Source organism: Poecilia mexicana, unplaced genomic scaffold, assembly GCF_051168715.1.
Source record: "Poecilia mexicana isolate PSO_F unplaced genomic scaffold, ASM5116871v1 scaffold_3, whole genome shotgun sequence".
In the NCBI taxonomy this organism is placed as follows: Eukaryota; Metazoa; Chordata; class Actinopteri; order Cyprinodontiformes; family Poeciliidae; genus Poecilia; species Poecilia mexicana.
Window position 1 is genome coordinate 25,900,190 of NW_028263372.1, and position 16,350 is coordinate 25,916,539.

The 16,350-nt window shown below is 37.8% G+C and overlaps 1 protein-coding gene across 1 annotated transcript in view; it reads right to left on the minus strand.

The window, feature by feature from the left end:
- The window catches only part of kif26ba (kinesin family member 26Ba), a 41,139-nt gene extending 25,566 nt beyond the window's left edge, over positions 1-15,573 (minus strand). The window contains exons 1-6 of the mRNA XM_015010421.2: positions 15,451-15,573; positions 11,436-11,651; positions 10,597-10,690; positions 5,655-5,800; positions 4,901-5,017; positions 3,441-3,624 (exon numbers count right to left, since the gene is read on the minus strand). Of these exons, the coding sequence (XP_014865907.2) occupies positions 3,441-3,624; positions 4,901-5,017; positions 5,655-5,800; positions 10,597-10,690; positions 11,436-11,651; positions 15,451-15,573 (880 nt within the window). The remainder of the gene's footprint in view (positions 1-3,440; positions 3,625-4,900; positions 5,018-5,654; positions 5,801-10,596; positions 10,691-11,435; positions 11,652-15,450) is intronic.
- Positions 15,574-16,350: the final 777 nt, after the last annotated feature.

Sequence of the window (16,350 nt, forward strand, 5' to 3'; positions counted from 1 at the left end):
ATAATAGAGACACATTAGGTGACCAGTATTTTGACGTTATCCCTACAGCTGCAGCTCTTACTGAGATATAAGGGTGAATGCTCACCGTTAGCACAGGAGTACCTCAGGGCTGTGTGCTCAGCCCACACACTTTCCAACCGTTTTTTATCCGTACATGAATCAAACATGAAAAAAACGCATAAAAAAAGAAGACCGTACACTAGGCATAGTGACAAAAAACTTGTTTTTGAAAACCAGGAAGTCGAAGGCAAAAATACTTAGATTTTATAGCACCAAAAATTAGAAAAAGAATCACAGCTAATAACCATCAACAAAGACAAAAAGCCTCTCAGTCCCTTCACCGTTTCAGAAAGTTAAGGAGAACTAAACTCCCTCAGAACTGCTGGTCAGTTTCTCAAAATGCTCAACAGAAAACATCCTGACAAGCTACTTGATGGTTTAGTTTTCCAGCTGCAGCCAAGACCCTGAAATAGCTCTTTCTGTAAAAGCAGCACAGAACTTTGCCTTGTTTTCAGTTGCCACAGGTCAAACAGCTGTAGAGCTGTTCCTGTTTGAAAAGGGCAAAAAGTATTTTCAAAGACATTACTCACCGAGGACATAACCTTTTCCAGCTCCTCCTTTCAGCAAGATGTTACAGATCAATGAGGGTACATAAAAACAGACTAAAACGCTTATTCCTTTATTCAGCTGCAGCTTTGTCTGTTTCAACTTTATTAGCCCACTTATACTAAATTACAATTTTAAATCTGGCTTCTAGTTTTAACCAAACAAATTTAAATAAATGGTGTAATAAAGTAGCTAAAGATCTAATTTAAAACTGGTTCCAATTTGTACATTGTCAGAAATACACCACAGTTTATTTATTTAGTTGATAACTAAAAGGTTCAAAGGTCAGGGTTTTGTGGCTTACCAACCACTCAAAAATAAATGAAAAAGCACCAATTATGGCACTGGAGCCTTTCATTTGTCTCTTAATGTGTCTGAATTAAAAACAGAAGCTTAAATGAGTTTTATATGTTGATCGTTTGTGACAGGGTTGTTTGTGATTTAGAAGCATAATAAAAGAAAAATAGACTAGTGTTGGCTAAAACAAACATTTCATTTCAGCCTGTAGATAGTCTGTACATCGATAATTTTCAGGTGTTGCAGTTAGTCCGTGTGACGCAGCGCTGTTCACGTCATCGTCACGTCGCACTCAGCACAGCGGCAAACTGAGGTCCTGCGACATGCTATATATCTTAGTAGTAGTCAAAAACAAAAGTTCTGCAGCTCACCCTGAAAAACTTTCCACCTCTATCTTCAGTTTTTCTTTTTAGTGACCTAATCTAAATTAGAGGCCCAGTACAGTAAATCTACAACAGATGAAGTATGTAAAATTAGCTTGATATTTAAATTGGTGAGGGAAATATCACAATGCAGACTGTACACTTGTCTTGTGTAGATTAGATGAAATTGTAAATCACCCTTTTAAAGTGCAGGAATGAGAGTAAAGACTTCGGCAAGGACTCTCAGTTGACAAAAATAAAAGCTTCTGACAACTGTTTGTTTCTTGGCAATGAGAAAGAATGTCATGTCAAAAATTACGCTGAGTTTTTACAGAAAAACCTTTGGAGTTGGGGAGGTTATGTACTCCCAAACATTTTGCATCTGTTTTACATTTCATCCATTATTTAAAGCCGTCCAGCAAAGCATTCAGTGGGGCTTTATCTCTCCTGCTTACAATCAAGTAGATTTAAGATTAGTGGGATGATATCTGTTTTTTGTCTAGGATGAAACTGAACTGGAGCTTTTAAAAAGAGAACAAAGAATGGATCCCTGCCCAATCCAACAGGACAATTTAGTGAGTTTGATGGTGAAGCTGCAGCTCTTAAGATAAGATTCAAACAACTCTAACAAACTTTTTATTGAAGCACAATGACAAATGGATGAAGATTAAACTAAAAGGAATGTTTTCGTCAATGTGCTTTGCTTCCAAGTTCCAAAATAGGGAAAACTGAGTAAATATCAAAATGTGTTTGCAATAAAAGACATTTTAGCAAATGAAGTCCAGGGTCAGCTGAAAGCAAAATGAGAACAATGCATGCTCTCACATTACAGTTATTCATCCCTAATCTCTGTGTCTCTTCCTATCATGCATGTTGACAATTATGCTAACACACACACATGCGTATTTAATGCTGACCACAATTAGACTTTTAATTGACTTCCTTAAGTTTATTTACTACTTTTTAAAATAAATTCTAAAGGAGCCTGTCAAAGTGTCCATATCAGACTTGAATCAGAGGCATCAGTGGAGCTGATTTGAGTGTCAAAGCATAAACAGGTTAAGACAACAGATAGTTTGTGTCTGTTTGTTGTATGTGATGAAAATGTCCAGGCTTAGCTAAAATGCTGTCAGTAACAAGTTGACTATCATTGACTTACTCCATTTTGTATTTCAACAACAGTGTATAAGTTAAATATAACTAAAATGCTAAGGTTAGCCAAAAATTATGTCAACAGCATATAGGTTGTCAGTAGCAAGTAGATAAACCTTGTCTTGTCCTTCTCAGTATGAAAACATTATTGAAGAAACTAAAGTTAGCAACAACACTATAAGAACAATAACAATGCTAGCTAAGATGTAGCCAATAGTTGTTGGGGGATTAATAGCATGTTGACTATTCTTGGTTTACTCCCTTTAGTATGCTAACATTGTAGAAGCTGAAATTAGCAACAATGCTAATGCTAGCTAAGATGTAGTCAATAGTTGTTGGGGATTAATAGCATGTTCTCTAATATGGATTTACTCTATTTAGCAAACAATATTGCATATGCTAAAAATTAGCAACAGTGCTATGATTTGATAAAATGCAGTCAGTAGCATGTGGGGTGTTACTAGCATGTTAAGTATATTACTGGAGATCAACATGCTAGTCCCCACATGCTACTAGCATTTGATACATTTTTGCTTAATGCTAACACTGTGCTAACTGTAACAATTACCACTACATTCCTAAGCTGTCCCTTAAGCTAGAAGTAATTTTCAGCAAACTCGAACAATTTTAAAAAATCTATATTATGCTGCGTTACGACTGAGCTTTGGTCCCACACGGCAGCTGATCTTAGAAGAGTTATTATACTCGGAAATAGCTCTGAATAGGAAACACTGACAAGTACATTAATGCGCACACATTTTGTGCATGAGAAGTGTCACTCTGTCTCAGTCACATGCAGTGACTCAGTTTGATTGTGTTATCAGACTGTTATTCTCTAAGCACTGAATTATTATTAATAGATCACACAGTGGCATACTGGTGACAGATTTGCATTTATAACACACAAGTCTGAATATCATATTTCAGACAAACTTTCTTTTCCTCAATAAAATGAAAAACTAGATCTGCTGCAGGAAAACACATCTCAATGGTGGTAATGTTTTCCTAGCATAGAGTACTCACTCCCTCCTTTGCCTGTCTTTTCCATGCGGTACTGGTAGATGTGCAACGTGAAGAGCATGTGGGAGTTCCTGTGTTCTTCTGTGGTGCTGGGCCGCTGGCTGCTGTGGCGAGCTGTGATGGCCGCATCCAGGAACCAGGCCGCCTTCTCTGGGGTGGGAGCACGGAGCTCCGACTGGTTTTGGAGCTGGAAAGCATCCAGATTTGAAAAATAATGTTGCATCAATGTTACAGACATGATAGGATGGGGGAGGTAAGAGGAAACCAAATTAAGCCAGAGGGATTTGAGTCACCAGCCAAAAAGTATTTATACGATGATTATGTTTACAATGAGGATTTGGCATGTAGGGCTCTGCTAGTAATGGTTCACCTGCAGGTATGTGACATACAAAGAAGCTGCAAGGAGTGGAAAATGTGTGTGTGTGCTGCAGGATGTAATTACTGATGAGATTATGCCAGATTAGTTAGGGATTATACAGATGTGTTTGCACCAGACCCTCTAATCCTATAAACAAGCAGACATTCTGCTGCTCACTTGTTGCTGTCACTTTGTGACAATCTGACTACTGTGGTGTGTTTTTCCTGAAAAAAAAACAAAAAACTATAATACTGTTAAACTTTGGCGAAAGCCGTCCTTTGTGGTCAGAATCAGCTGTTTAACATGTTTTATATATGTGTGTTGCTTTATTTGGCATTTGTCTGGTTAACACAATTTGCAATGATTTTATTGCTCAGCATTTCCATCTACAATTTTACAAAAATACTGAATTGCAGTGAAGCAAAACTGATAACTTGACAATTTTGGCTCAGATTTGGACACCACTCTGAGATTACGTAATCATGGACAAACAGCAAAAGTAATGCTGGTGCTATTCTCTAATTTGTTGGTCTATTTAGTAATAATTTAGTGGTTGAGTTTTGTATGAAGCATGTTAAAAAGTCATAATCTGATAAGGCAGATTACGTTGTTTTATCATTACACTATTTGATTTGTGGTTTTTCGCTCTTTGAACAGGCATAATGCCTTTCAGTTAAGGTAAAATAGTAAAATAATATTTACATTTCAAGGTTCCCCTCAGAAAACTTGCTAAGCTCAGTGGTTTGAAAATATCTCTTGATAATTATGTGTTATTGAAAGATTGGGAGATTAATATCTGAACACCAACTATAAAGTCTTAAAAAGTGCAAACATTAAAAAAAAACTTAAATAAGTAATGCTAAGCCTGGTGGGGGCCCAAGTATAGCCAAGCTTATAATAGACTGGGGGAAACCCTGCATTCGATTGATTAAAGTTTTTTATCAAGTACTTTTTCCTTCTGTACTTTTGATTCTCATTATTTTCAAATGTCACAAGGGTGTGTTTCTGTCCCAACTCCCAAAGACAGAATCGACTTTTAAAAGTTAAAAATAAATTGTGAAGCAAATTGAAAACATTTAAATAAGCAAACGGCTGTCAGATGTACCTGCATGCCACAGATTGGATCCTCACACAGATAAACTCCAGGCGACTGGCCGTCCTGCAGACTTCCTGTAGCCACGTCAGACAGCAAATCCTTCAGGTTTTCCTCCTTTCCCCAAACCTGAACACAAATCAATCAGAAATTTTGTTCATGCAATTTGAAACAAGAATTTAAATTATTCTAAAGTAAAATAAGTTATTTTAACTTGATATTGTGAGTAAAATAATAGGGAAATGTGGCTCTTTAACCAGGTGAGGGCAGTTTTTATTTACATATTGTGAAATAATTATTTGGTTTAAATTGCAGCATTAAGTTAAAACTCACAATTCAAGATTAATGAACTTAAAAAACATTTTTTAGACAACCTGTCTCTTGTTGTTAAATCAACTTCATGAACTTTAATTTCTGAGTAAAAACCAAAACAATTTTCTTGTTGACTTAAGTTGTATCTTCAAGGCAGCAGGTGGATTTTCATTTCCAAGTTAAACCACCTTCAAATGCTTTACAGTTCAGTAGTTTTACTGACTTTTATGATCTTTACTAAAAAGACAAGAAATGCTGCAGAATAAGTCACTCAACGACACAATAAAAACATTTTATTTTCTTTTTTTTTAAAAAACTTAGGAGCATTTCTTAAGTGAAAGCTTAAAAAAATACTAAATTAACAACAGTCAGTGACCGCTGCAGCTGCTTCCTTATCTATTTGATAAAAAACATCAGTAATGTTTCTAATAACTGAGGTGTTTTTCTCAGTCACCTCCACAGCAGAGACTCGAACAGAGAAGCGCGCTCCTGTTTTCTCCTTCCTCTCATTGATGAGTTTAAAGAGCCAGGAGATGGCACAGGGGATTATTCCCAGGGTCTGAAGAGAGTCATCACGACCAATCATTGTGTACGATTTTCCTGGATGACACACACAGACAAAAAGCAGAGCAAGGGGTGAGAAGAAAAAGATCATAAAACCTCTATTCTCTGGAGGAAGATGAGTAAGAAAAAGGTGTGAGAGTGAAATGATCGTCTGTGAGTGGATCTGTGTCTCCTCCAGTCACAGGGCGATGATTATCCTCCTCCTACACCTGCTGCGGCTGTCAGAATCAGGAGATCAAACACCCGCCTAAACAAAGCCATATGTCACAGCTAACATGTGGAAAACAGAGGACATGAAAGCCTGACTCCTGTGATGCAGCGTAGAGAAATGTTTCCCATTTGTTCTGAATGAGGATGGAGGGGAGGCTGTCAGCTACGTTGTGATTTTACATTGTTCTCCCTCAGCGTTTCCTCAAGCATCTGCTCTAAAAACACTGAGCTGCTTCATGAAACGGTGCAAACACGTTGTAAAAGAGACAATGTGCATTCATTTATACATTGTGACACTTTGTGTTAATAAAACCAAAAAGCTGCTCCATGAGTGTAAAAGTTGACCTATTAGGTTTCCTTGAACAGGTTAGGACAGATAGATCTATGGCATGTGTCAAACTCAAGGCCTGTGGGCCAAATCCGGCCCTGTAGATCCAGACTGGTCCTCTAGATTCCAGACTAAACACTTAGTGTTCTTAAATATTATGCTATCAACCAAATCAATGCAGTTTTTATCTGTTTACTACTAAATGATATTGATCAGTCTCTCCAGTTTCTTGAGAATTATTGTGGAAATTTACACAAAATCAACAAATCCCAGCACTTTTCTGAACTGATACATAATTGGGAGTTTATTGCAGATTTTCTCAAAAATGGTCAGAAACGTTCTTACTTGTACTAAACAGCTGCCTCAGCTTTAATTGATGTCAGATTATAGTCCATGAGCTATACAGTAAACAGTTTCTGAATGATGAGTCAATAACAATACACTTGACATTTCCAGCATCCATTGCACAGAGCATACAGCTGACCAAACGTGCTGGAGCTCCGTTTGGGTTGCTAGGCAACTCCAGGCTCTGTTGGGGTTACTGGGTAACGGAGCAGTTACACTGAAGAGGATTTTGAAATGTCTTGTTTTCCAGACACTAAAAAACATTAAGTTATTGCCAGAAACATCCGAGTGTTTTGAAAGCAGTTGAGACCTGAAAGGACGTACAAAAAATACGCAAAAAGTGAATTTTGTATTCGATCCTCTTTAAAGTTCAACACCAGACCATTAACTTTGACTAATTTGATTTCCCAGTTGATTTGATGGATTTCCTTCATCACAGTTTGTCTGTTTAACAGCCATTACGTCTCTGTGTGTCTCTCTTCCTTTCAGGCCTGACTTTATGTGACAGAATGTGAGTGTTGGTATATCACAGCCATTTCCTTTGTTCTCGCTGCTGCAGACTGTCAAGTCCTGGTTCTGTGGCTGACTGCTTCAGCCGGCTGCACAGGAACGTTACGCTGCAGACTGTAAAACAGTGAGTGAACTGAGTTTATTTTTTTATAGTGGTGCGGATGCCTCGTAATTGGTCGCATCAAACCAAAATAACAGATGCTGTCACTGTCTGAACGAGGTTAAAATAAACAGGGATTGAGTGTCAAGGTATGGAGTATTCAGTGCAATAATCCAAAACCTTCAACCAGGTACCGCAAAATAGTTTTAGATCGAAGCCTATTCATGTCCTAGTTAAAGCTCACACCTTTGGCAGGTCTTAAAAGTTTCCATTCAACCTGACTATGCCAATAAAAAATGGAGAAGTTGTGATTTTCAAGATGAACAAAGCTGGAAGAGACCTAAAAGACAAAAAAGTAGCTGCTTGCTACACTTTAGCTTTATAGGTTACAAATCTAGAACAAACTACGGCTGCATTCACACTGCAGCCTGACGTGCCCCAATTCAGAGTTTTGGTCAAATCAAATTGTTTTGCTGTTCACACTTCCAAATAAATGCGGCCTGTACGTGATCTCCAGTGTGAACGGCAAACGACCTGAAAGTGTCCCGCATGTGCAGTAGAGGGCGCAATAACATCAGCGTCATAGCCAAACGCCATAAAAGAAGAAGTTCTCAGTGTTTGTGGAAATAAACTTGCTTACGGTGGAGCTTAGCTTACGATGTTGAAGTTGTCCAACCGGAACCAGCACAATAACAACTTAATCCTCATTAACGTCCACCATGGTTGCTGTTTATCTTCGTGCTTGCGAGTATCAGGACAGAGAATAGGGACGTTTGTCGAGTATCAGTGGTGTTCAGGTAGATGAATGCGACCTGGCCATTAGGTCACATTTGAATCGGATAGATAACGGATATCCAAGTGGTCTTGGTCACATTCGAAAAGAATCCGACCTGTGTTGTTCAGACTGTCATGAAAAGATCGGATACAGGTCGCATTATGGCAAACAAAATCAGAATCGGGTCACTTCAGTCTGCAATGTGAACATAGCCTTAAACAGTACCATCTACTTAGCAACCCAGAACAACTGGAACCAACATTTAGTTTTATAATGAAGCATGGAGAACCAACCAACATTTAGCTTTATACTTTTAATATCGGAGCAACACCTAGAAACTCCTGTTGGTTTGTTACTTAGCAACCCAGAACAAACATGGAGAACCAACATTTAGCTTTATAGAAGTTTATAAAGCTAAATGTCAACCCAAAACCAACATTTAGTTTTATACATCTCTAACATTTTGTCTTTCTTTGGTTTTGTTTGTATTTCCTTCTAATTCATATAAAACACTTTGAACTGCCTTGTTGCTGAAAATGTGCTACATAAATAAAATTACCTGCCTTACCTACATTTTCAGATAATTATTTTCTTCAGCCTTTTGTACAATGTCTATTACATAAAATTTCACTAAAATAAATCTTACATTTGTGACTGCAGTGTGACAAAGTGTGGAAAAGCTTAATCACTCTTAGGCTTTTAGTAACAATGCTGACAAAAGCTATAATATTTGGCTTGTATCAAAATTATACAAATGTAGCAGTTTTTAATTTCGGTATATTTGGCTTTTTTCAATGCGAACCTGCTTGTTGTGCTGAGATTTGACCCCTCATAAATCCACAGCCCAGGGCTTCCAGGCTGAAGATAAACACTCTTTGTGCTACTTTCCCCATTTTAATTAGCAAAAAGGTAATGTCATTATAACGCGGCGTCCCCATTAAGATTCATGGCCCGGGGTGAGCTGCTGCTGCTGCGGCTCTTTAAGCTGAAACCGTTCCTGGTCACGGCAGCGACAGAACGCAGGAATCCATTCAGAAATCCATCAACAAACGTTTGTTTCTCCAAGCTTATAAAAGCGCCTGCAGTGTCATTTACACGGCCATGCTCAAGCAATTAGAGGGAACATTAGTTCCAGATGTAGTCGTTCATTACAGGCAGAGTAGCTTTTACCATTAATTCTGTCTTTATTTTTCTGTTTCAAAGTTTGATGGAAGTTGTGGAATACAAACACCTGTCTAGACGAGCACAGTGGTGACTTATTTTGTTTTAGGAGGCTCTAATTATTGTGTGCACATCTGGCTCACCCACTCATTCATTTTATATGCTCACCCACATTTAGCTTAAGGTTGCTATAGCTCGTCTCTGCCTGCGTGTGTGCAGCTAAGCGTGGATAAATGCACTCCCAAAGAGTTTTGAGTCACCAGTTCACCCAACCTGCATGTCTGTAGACAAAGATTTTAATTTATTTTTAAATGCCACTTTAATTCAAAGACATTTGAGGTGCTAATCAGCACCAAAAACATAAAATTAAACATTAAGGTAAAGCTATTTTTCCAGTTGCACTGAGTGAAATTAATGTTGGGAATATTGAAAAAGTAGAAAAACAGTTTCTATATATTTAATTTCTAATGAGAAATTTTAGCGATTAATTAATTAAATTTTGATTAAACTGATTTTACTCTTTATAGGTTTATGTTTGAGTAAAATTAACTTTGTTCTTTTATTCTATGAACCACTGACAACATGTCTGAAATTCAAAGCAGAAATTTAGTTTTTATTTGCAGAAAATGAGAAATGGTTAAAATAAGAACATAAAAGACGCAGGGCTTTCAGACCTCAAATAATGCTATGTCATGTTAATTTAGAAACAACAATAATGTTTTAACTTTAGTTAAGTGATCAATATTTGGTGGAATAACCAGGAGGTTTTCTGTCGGGTTCAGTGCAGTGGGCTCTTCATTATTTCCAGAGCTGTACATGTCAAACAAAGAAATAAAAATGATCTAGTTAATTTAATCCAAATTGTGATTTTGAGTACAAGTTGGGAGTCTCCCTCAGGGCCTCGGCTACATGTTACTCGCTGAACCGACACATTTTAATTCTCACCCATTATCTTCAGTTCCATATCTTAAAGAGACTTGGTGGAAACTTCAGCTGGATGTATTCAGACCACAGAACATGACCAATAATGCAGCTCGGGGATAAACACAACTGGGTCTGACCCGAAGTTAAACATGTGTCTGAGCTGCCTGGCCTTTGTTAACGCTGCACATGTTTGGGTTCAGATTGCGTTGCAGTGTGCAGTGAAGGGTCCTGACCCTTTCTAAGTCGACTTCTCTAAAAAATCAGCTTCAGGAGGATTAGGGAGCAAAAGACGAAGACAGGAAAACAGACTGAGGAAGCTTTCAGCCGGAGCAGACACTAATCCTCTTCTGTCTCTGAGAGACGAGGGAGAGTCGCCAAGTGAAGGACTGACACACTGACAGTCAGGCACACATACGAGGGATGACTCATAAACCACATATGCTCTGTAGCCGGGGAAGTTGTGTTCAAGAGGCTGTTACCCAGTTTGGAGTGTCCGAAGCAGAAGATGCAGCCGTCGGCTCCGTTCACCACCGACTGGATGACCTCAGCCACCGTTCCTGCACACACCTCCGCCTGGCAACAGGCGACGACGGAGAGATGATGAGGAAAAACACAAAGCAAAGATTATACACTGAGATGGCCACATTCAAATTCTGAGTCTGTTCACCTTTACGCCAAACTCATCACTCATTTTCTGATCAATGTACTCCTTTTTGCTTTTTTTATTTTAGCGACTTGGGAAGCCATATTTGTTTCTGTGGAAAATATTCACTACTTGAACATTTTCATGTTTTCACATTTGAGGTGGAAGGAGGAGGACGTCATGTTTTCAGAGTTTTTTTAGTTTTTAATTACAAATATGCATTTGTAATGATCAACAGTCTTCAAGTTTCTATGCACCACAAATTTGGAACAAAGTCAAAACACTTTTAAATCTAGACTGAAACTAGATTTAAAGTTTTGAACTAGATTTAAAACATTATAAATGAAACGACGTTCTGATGTGTAATGACGGCGCCTGCATTTTTATGATGTAAAACACTTTGAACTGCCTTGTTGCTGAAATGTGCTCTGCAAATAAACTTGATTTATTGATTTGTTGTACTTATCTCCCCAGCTTGTAGTTTAACTCATAACTAAGAAAAGCTAAGAGTGAAAGTATAAGGAGGTGGTTTATGTAAATTAAATGTTGAATTTCAAATAAAGACACAAGTTTGGCTTCCAGTGGTGATTTAAAGAATAATCACATTCCAAATAATTTGACGTTTTTATGAAGAAAACTGGCATTTGCTGTATTTTTTCACACCAAAATTCTCACCTGTGATGCATCTGGAGGAAATGCAGCATCAAAGGTGAACATCTTTGGTGGGGCATGATTGACTCCTGCTCTTTTCTGGGAGGCAGCATTCGGTGTCTGGTTGGCCGACGGGTCCATGATGGTGATCTGTTTCTTTCTGGGATCCACTTTCAAGAAGGAACTGGACTCTGCAGCATCAGACTGAGACGTTGGGCAAACTCTGACCATCACCTTCACCTGAGAACAAAACGATCAGAGCTATTAACACAGGGTTGGCTAAAAGTAAATTCAAGAGCATTACCATGACATAAAATAAGTACCGTATTTTCCGCACTATAAGGCGCACCTAAAAACCTTCAACTTCCTCAAAAGTCGACAGCGCGCCTTATAATCCGGTGCGCCTTATATATGGACCGATATTGAGCCACAACAGGTCTAGTATCTACGGTAAGCAGCCGCCGACTTCATTTTCGCCCGTAGAAGAAGAAGAAGCGCGCGGTGCATGCTGGGATAGTTGTCAGAACGCTGGTTTGTTAATAAAGTTTGACTGACCTATCTACCTACCGACCGTCTATAATCAGGTCGTCTGCAGGTCATTTAGCACCACGTTCTCCATGAACATGCTGTGCGCGAACAGAGAAGGGTGACCATCATCCGGCCACACCCCGGCCCAGTCGCGGAAGGCTCTCCTCGCCGACCGGAGTCGGACTGTTTTGTTGACATTCCATTTAGTGGAGCTCCATCTAGTGGATGCATAACGTAACTCCAGCCTCTACTGTAATGTCTATTTTATGCGCCTTATAATGCGGTGCGCCTTATATATGAAAAAAGTTTTAAAATAGGCCATTCATTGAAGGTGCGCCTTATAATCCAGTGCGCCTTATAGTGCGGAAAATACGGTATATTTTCATTTTTTATTGGTGCCAAATGGTAAAAAAATTACTTAAAAACATTGTGTAATTTTATTAGTATCACAGCTCAATAATGTTACATGGAGTTCTATAAACTTTTTATTTGTCTTTATCATTAAAATTTATAAATATTAAGCTACAACTTTTTAAAAAATAATTATACAAATGGCTTTAAAAATTATTGCAAATTACAGATGGTGGAACTAGTGAGATCGTTAGCTAAGAAGTTACTTCTTAGTTACGTTTTTGTGCGTTTATTTTTATCTCTATCTCCTTCACCGTTTAATGACAAAAAGAAAGAAATCGTTCAACGAGGCCTTTATACACGGTAAGGCTGGTTTTTAAGAGGACTTACTTTCTTTGTGGGTGTAAATCTGCTCAGTCTGTAAAAATGACCCACACACCTGCGGTGTCAGATGAGACGATGTCAGGCTACAAAACCGGGTTAGCAAAAAAGCTAATCTAGTAAGAAAGCTAATATGAAGAAAATATGAAGTTGCTTTTGCTAATTATAGGTGGTTAATTATATGAAAGTGCTGCTCATTTAAAACCCTGTTAATGAAGAGCAGTCAGCCAAACGGGATGTTTCTGGGGTTTATAAGCAAGTCATTTCTCCAGTTAGCTGAAATGTTAGTGACGCCTAAAGCTAATGTTAAATAGCTAAACTGGGAAGAATTAGCCGTTGAAGTAAATCTCCACCACTGTTTTTATCCTAGTTTTTAAGTTGAGACATTTCTCACGTTAGGTCCTTCTGATGTCTATTTACTTTAATCAATGCTCTGATTGCAGGTTCGCTTTATGCTGCTGATTTTTAAATGTGAGCAACCACTGCTGTGACGAATCTCGATGGAAAACATCCGGCCGCCATTTTAAGATACGTCTCCTTTTCCAAGAACCAGAATAGTTTAATGGGGCCATTTTCGTTTTCACTGAAAGAACCGACCCAAAACAAAACACCAGGTTCGACATTTACCCCAGAAAATAGCTTCAGTTGGACTTTTTAAAACTACAGGCATAGTTTGGAAGTAGGACGGTGCAAAACATTTCTTGCTGGTCGAACATTCACAACCCTTTCTTTAAGTAATCTCCCAGTTTATGTTCCTCTGTAGTTCATTTTTTCTGTTTATTTAAATTAAACCGGAGTTCGGCATTTTACTTAACTCCTGTTACTTTAACTAGATGTTGAACCTAGGTTAATTGGATTTTTTATTATTATTATTTCAAACAGGGTTTGAAAAACAAGAAAAGTGATCAGTAGGACAGAGAAAATATATGCATGCATAACCAAGAACAAAATAATTAGTTTCCCAATAATTTTCTGTCTGAAAAGGGGTAGGAAGAAGATAACGTTTATTCAACCTACCTCTCATCTTAATTTAATGAAATACCTTGCTTACTGACTCAGTAATTATCACATACTTGTAATTAAAACCATGTTATAATATCCATGTTCCTGTTCAATATACTGTGCTAAAGAGCCAACAAATAAATTATATTAAATAGACAAAATGGTTACAAACGAACTCAGGACAAGAAAATCGACGGATAATAATAATGACAATTTTAAATAACAGCTGGACATACAGCATCAGAATAATTACCAACTCCTTGCTCATGTACACCTATAAATTCATCTCAATCTCTTTTTATATAACAATGAATAAAATGTAAAAAGAAAACTGATGGTAAGCTAATAATAAGCTGCCAAAAGTCTGAGATAGAAGAAAATCAGGTTTATTACATAAAATAAACATCCAGCAGTAAATTGAGGAAAAGTTTGTTGTGGTTTTAAAGATGCCTTTTAAAGCAACTTTGTATTTTCAATTTATAAAAGATTCTTTTTAACATTTAAGCACTGAAATGTTATTCTTGTCATGTCTGTGAAGGATTTTTGTTGGAAAAAATCTATTTTCACCTTGGCTTTGAGAAATGACTCACAAAGAATCACAAAATTCAGCTTTTAGTGCTACATGGATATCGACACGCTTGTGTTCCTGCTTTCATCCCCTTATTCACCCTGAGTGCCTCCACTTCCCTGATCTCTTCTCCTCCTTCACCTGTCACTCTCTAGTTATCTCTTCCTCTCCTTAATCCCTTCCTATTTTTTTTCTATTCATCTCCATTCACTTCTGCACATCAAAAGGCCTGATTTGCAGGAATCCAGTTTTAGCCTTCTCTCTCTCCTCCTTTCCTTCATCTCCAGTCTCAAACTGTTAGCAGTCACATTTTAGCTGGGTGGTTGTTTTCTTTGATATCAGCAGGAGCAAAAAGCTGCGTCAGCTAAACGGAGGGAGTAAAACAACCCAAGATGTAAACAACAAGTTTTCATCTGGGTTCACAATGGCATAAAGTTTGAAAAGTGTTTGAGTTCAGCCTTGATCTTTTCCTTCACCTTTTTTCTCTTTCATATTGAATCTGCTACTTTTATTTTGACAGTATTATAATCTGCTACTATGACTGAGATTATTTAATCTGATGGGTAATGTCATGTAAAACCAGAAGCACAACTAAACTGCACAATCTCATAAAGGATTGTAATCAAACCTTTATGATATAACAATGCCAAAATAATGCAAGAGCACATTGTGAAAAATAAATAGACTTGAATTTCTATTGAACATTTAAACTGGACCCGTAAGACATTTTAAATATCCTAAATAAATACTAAAAACTAAAACGAAAAATAAAGTCTCTATAAACAAAACTGACTGTCAAAAAAAGGGCTAGTAGAGACCAAAGCACCAGTTTTATCATCCAGTTTTTGGTAGAAAGAGAAAAACAATAAATCATGCAAATGGAAATTGAGTTAATTTTAATTTAATTGATTTATTGCGTCAGTCCTACCAACAGCGTATCTAAAAAGGACAAAGGCAGTTAAACATGAAGCACTTTCTTGCGCTCTCCCTTTTATACAAAGCATCTTTGGTTAAGACAGTTTATGTTTTCAAATTCTTCTAAGATTTTTCAAAAATGGGTTTATTCTTTAAAGCGAAACATTCTGGGTTGCTTTCTGAACAAAGGTTAAGCTGTGTGACATCAAAAACCCAACAGCGTGCTCCCAGATCACGAGTTAGAAAAGGAATACCTCCAAACCCTCACCACTGCAGGGAAACACATACACATACGTGGAAGCAGAGCGAGGCCATCTGCTGACCCCAGTGAAGGAGCCCATCGGCCTGAGGGGAAGATTTTACCACCGCACACCGAATAAGGTGCAGTCCACGAGGCGCTCCGCATCGGAAACCCATTTGGTCTTTATGTTTAAGAAGGTGAAAGAATGTAGAGTGAAGCAGAAATGAGGCCATAATGGCTTTCAAAGTCAATTTCTCAAAATTACTGAAAATACCACCACCTTCTTCCAGAAGACATTAAACCTCTGGAAATCTAGAGGGTTTTACACAACGCTGCATTGTGACTGATCATATAATGTTATGTTGACAATAAAAAATAATCAGGAATTCCACAGGAAACTATTTTAGATCTCCTTTTTTTCAGTTTCCGTACATTCAGAGTATTGGTGCACTGATTTATCGGCTCAGATTTCCTTAACCCTTTCATGCGCAGCGGTCACAGCTGTCTAAAAGCCATTTTCTTGTGTTTCTTCTGGGTTTTTATCTTATAAATGCACACAGACCACTGAAGCGGACACTAGTGCATCTCACAATACACTGCCAACTACTGGCCATCAGCTGCAAGTGTAAGACATTGTTTTTGTTAAATCCAATATGGCCGCCAGATGAAAAAGAAATTCGGGAATATCCAGTCCCTTCTTCTGCTCTCGCAGGTTAAAAATATTGTGACATATGCAACCTTTAAAAACCAATATTACTGAAAATTACAACTGATCACCTACAAAAAAATCCTAGAAATTATTTTTGACCATTTTTCTTCGCCCCAACATTTTTATTTGCCTTATGAAAATCAGAAACATCTGGAAAAAGAATCCTGACAAAGGATCATAATTCATACATGAAAGGGTTGATTTTGGGAGATCGGTGATCGGCCAATACTTGCATATGAAATTA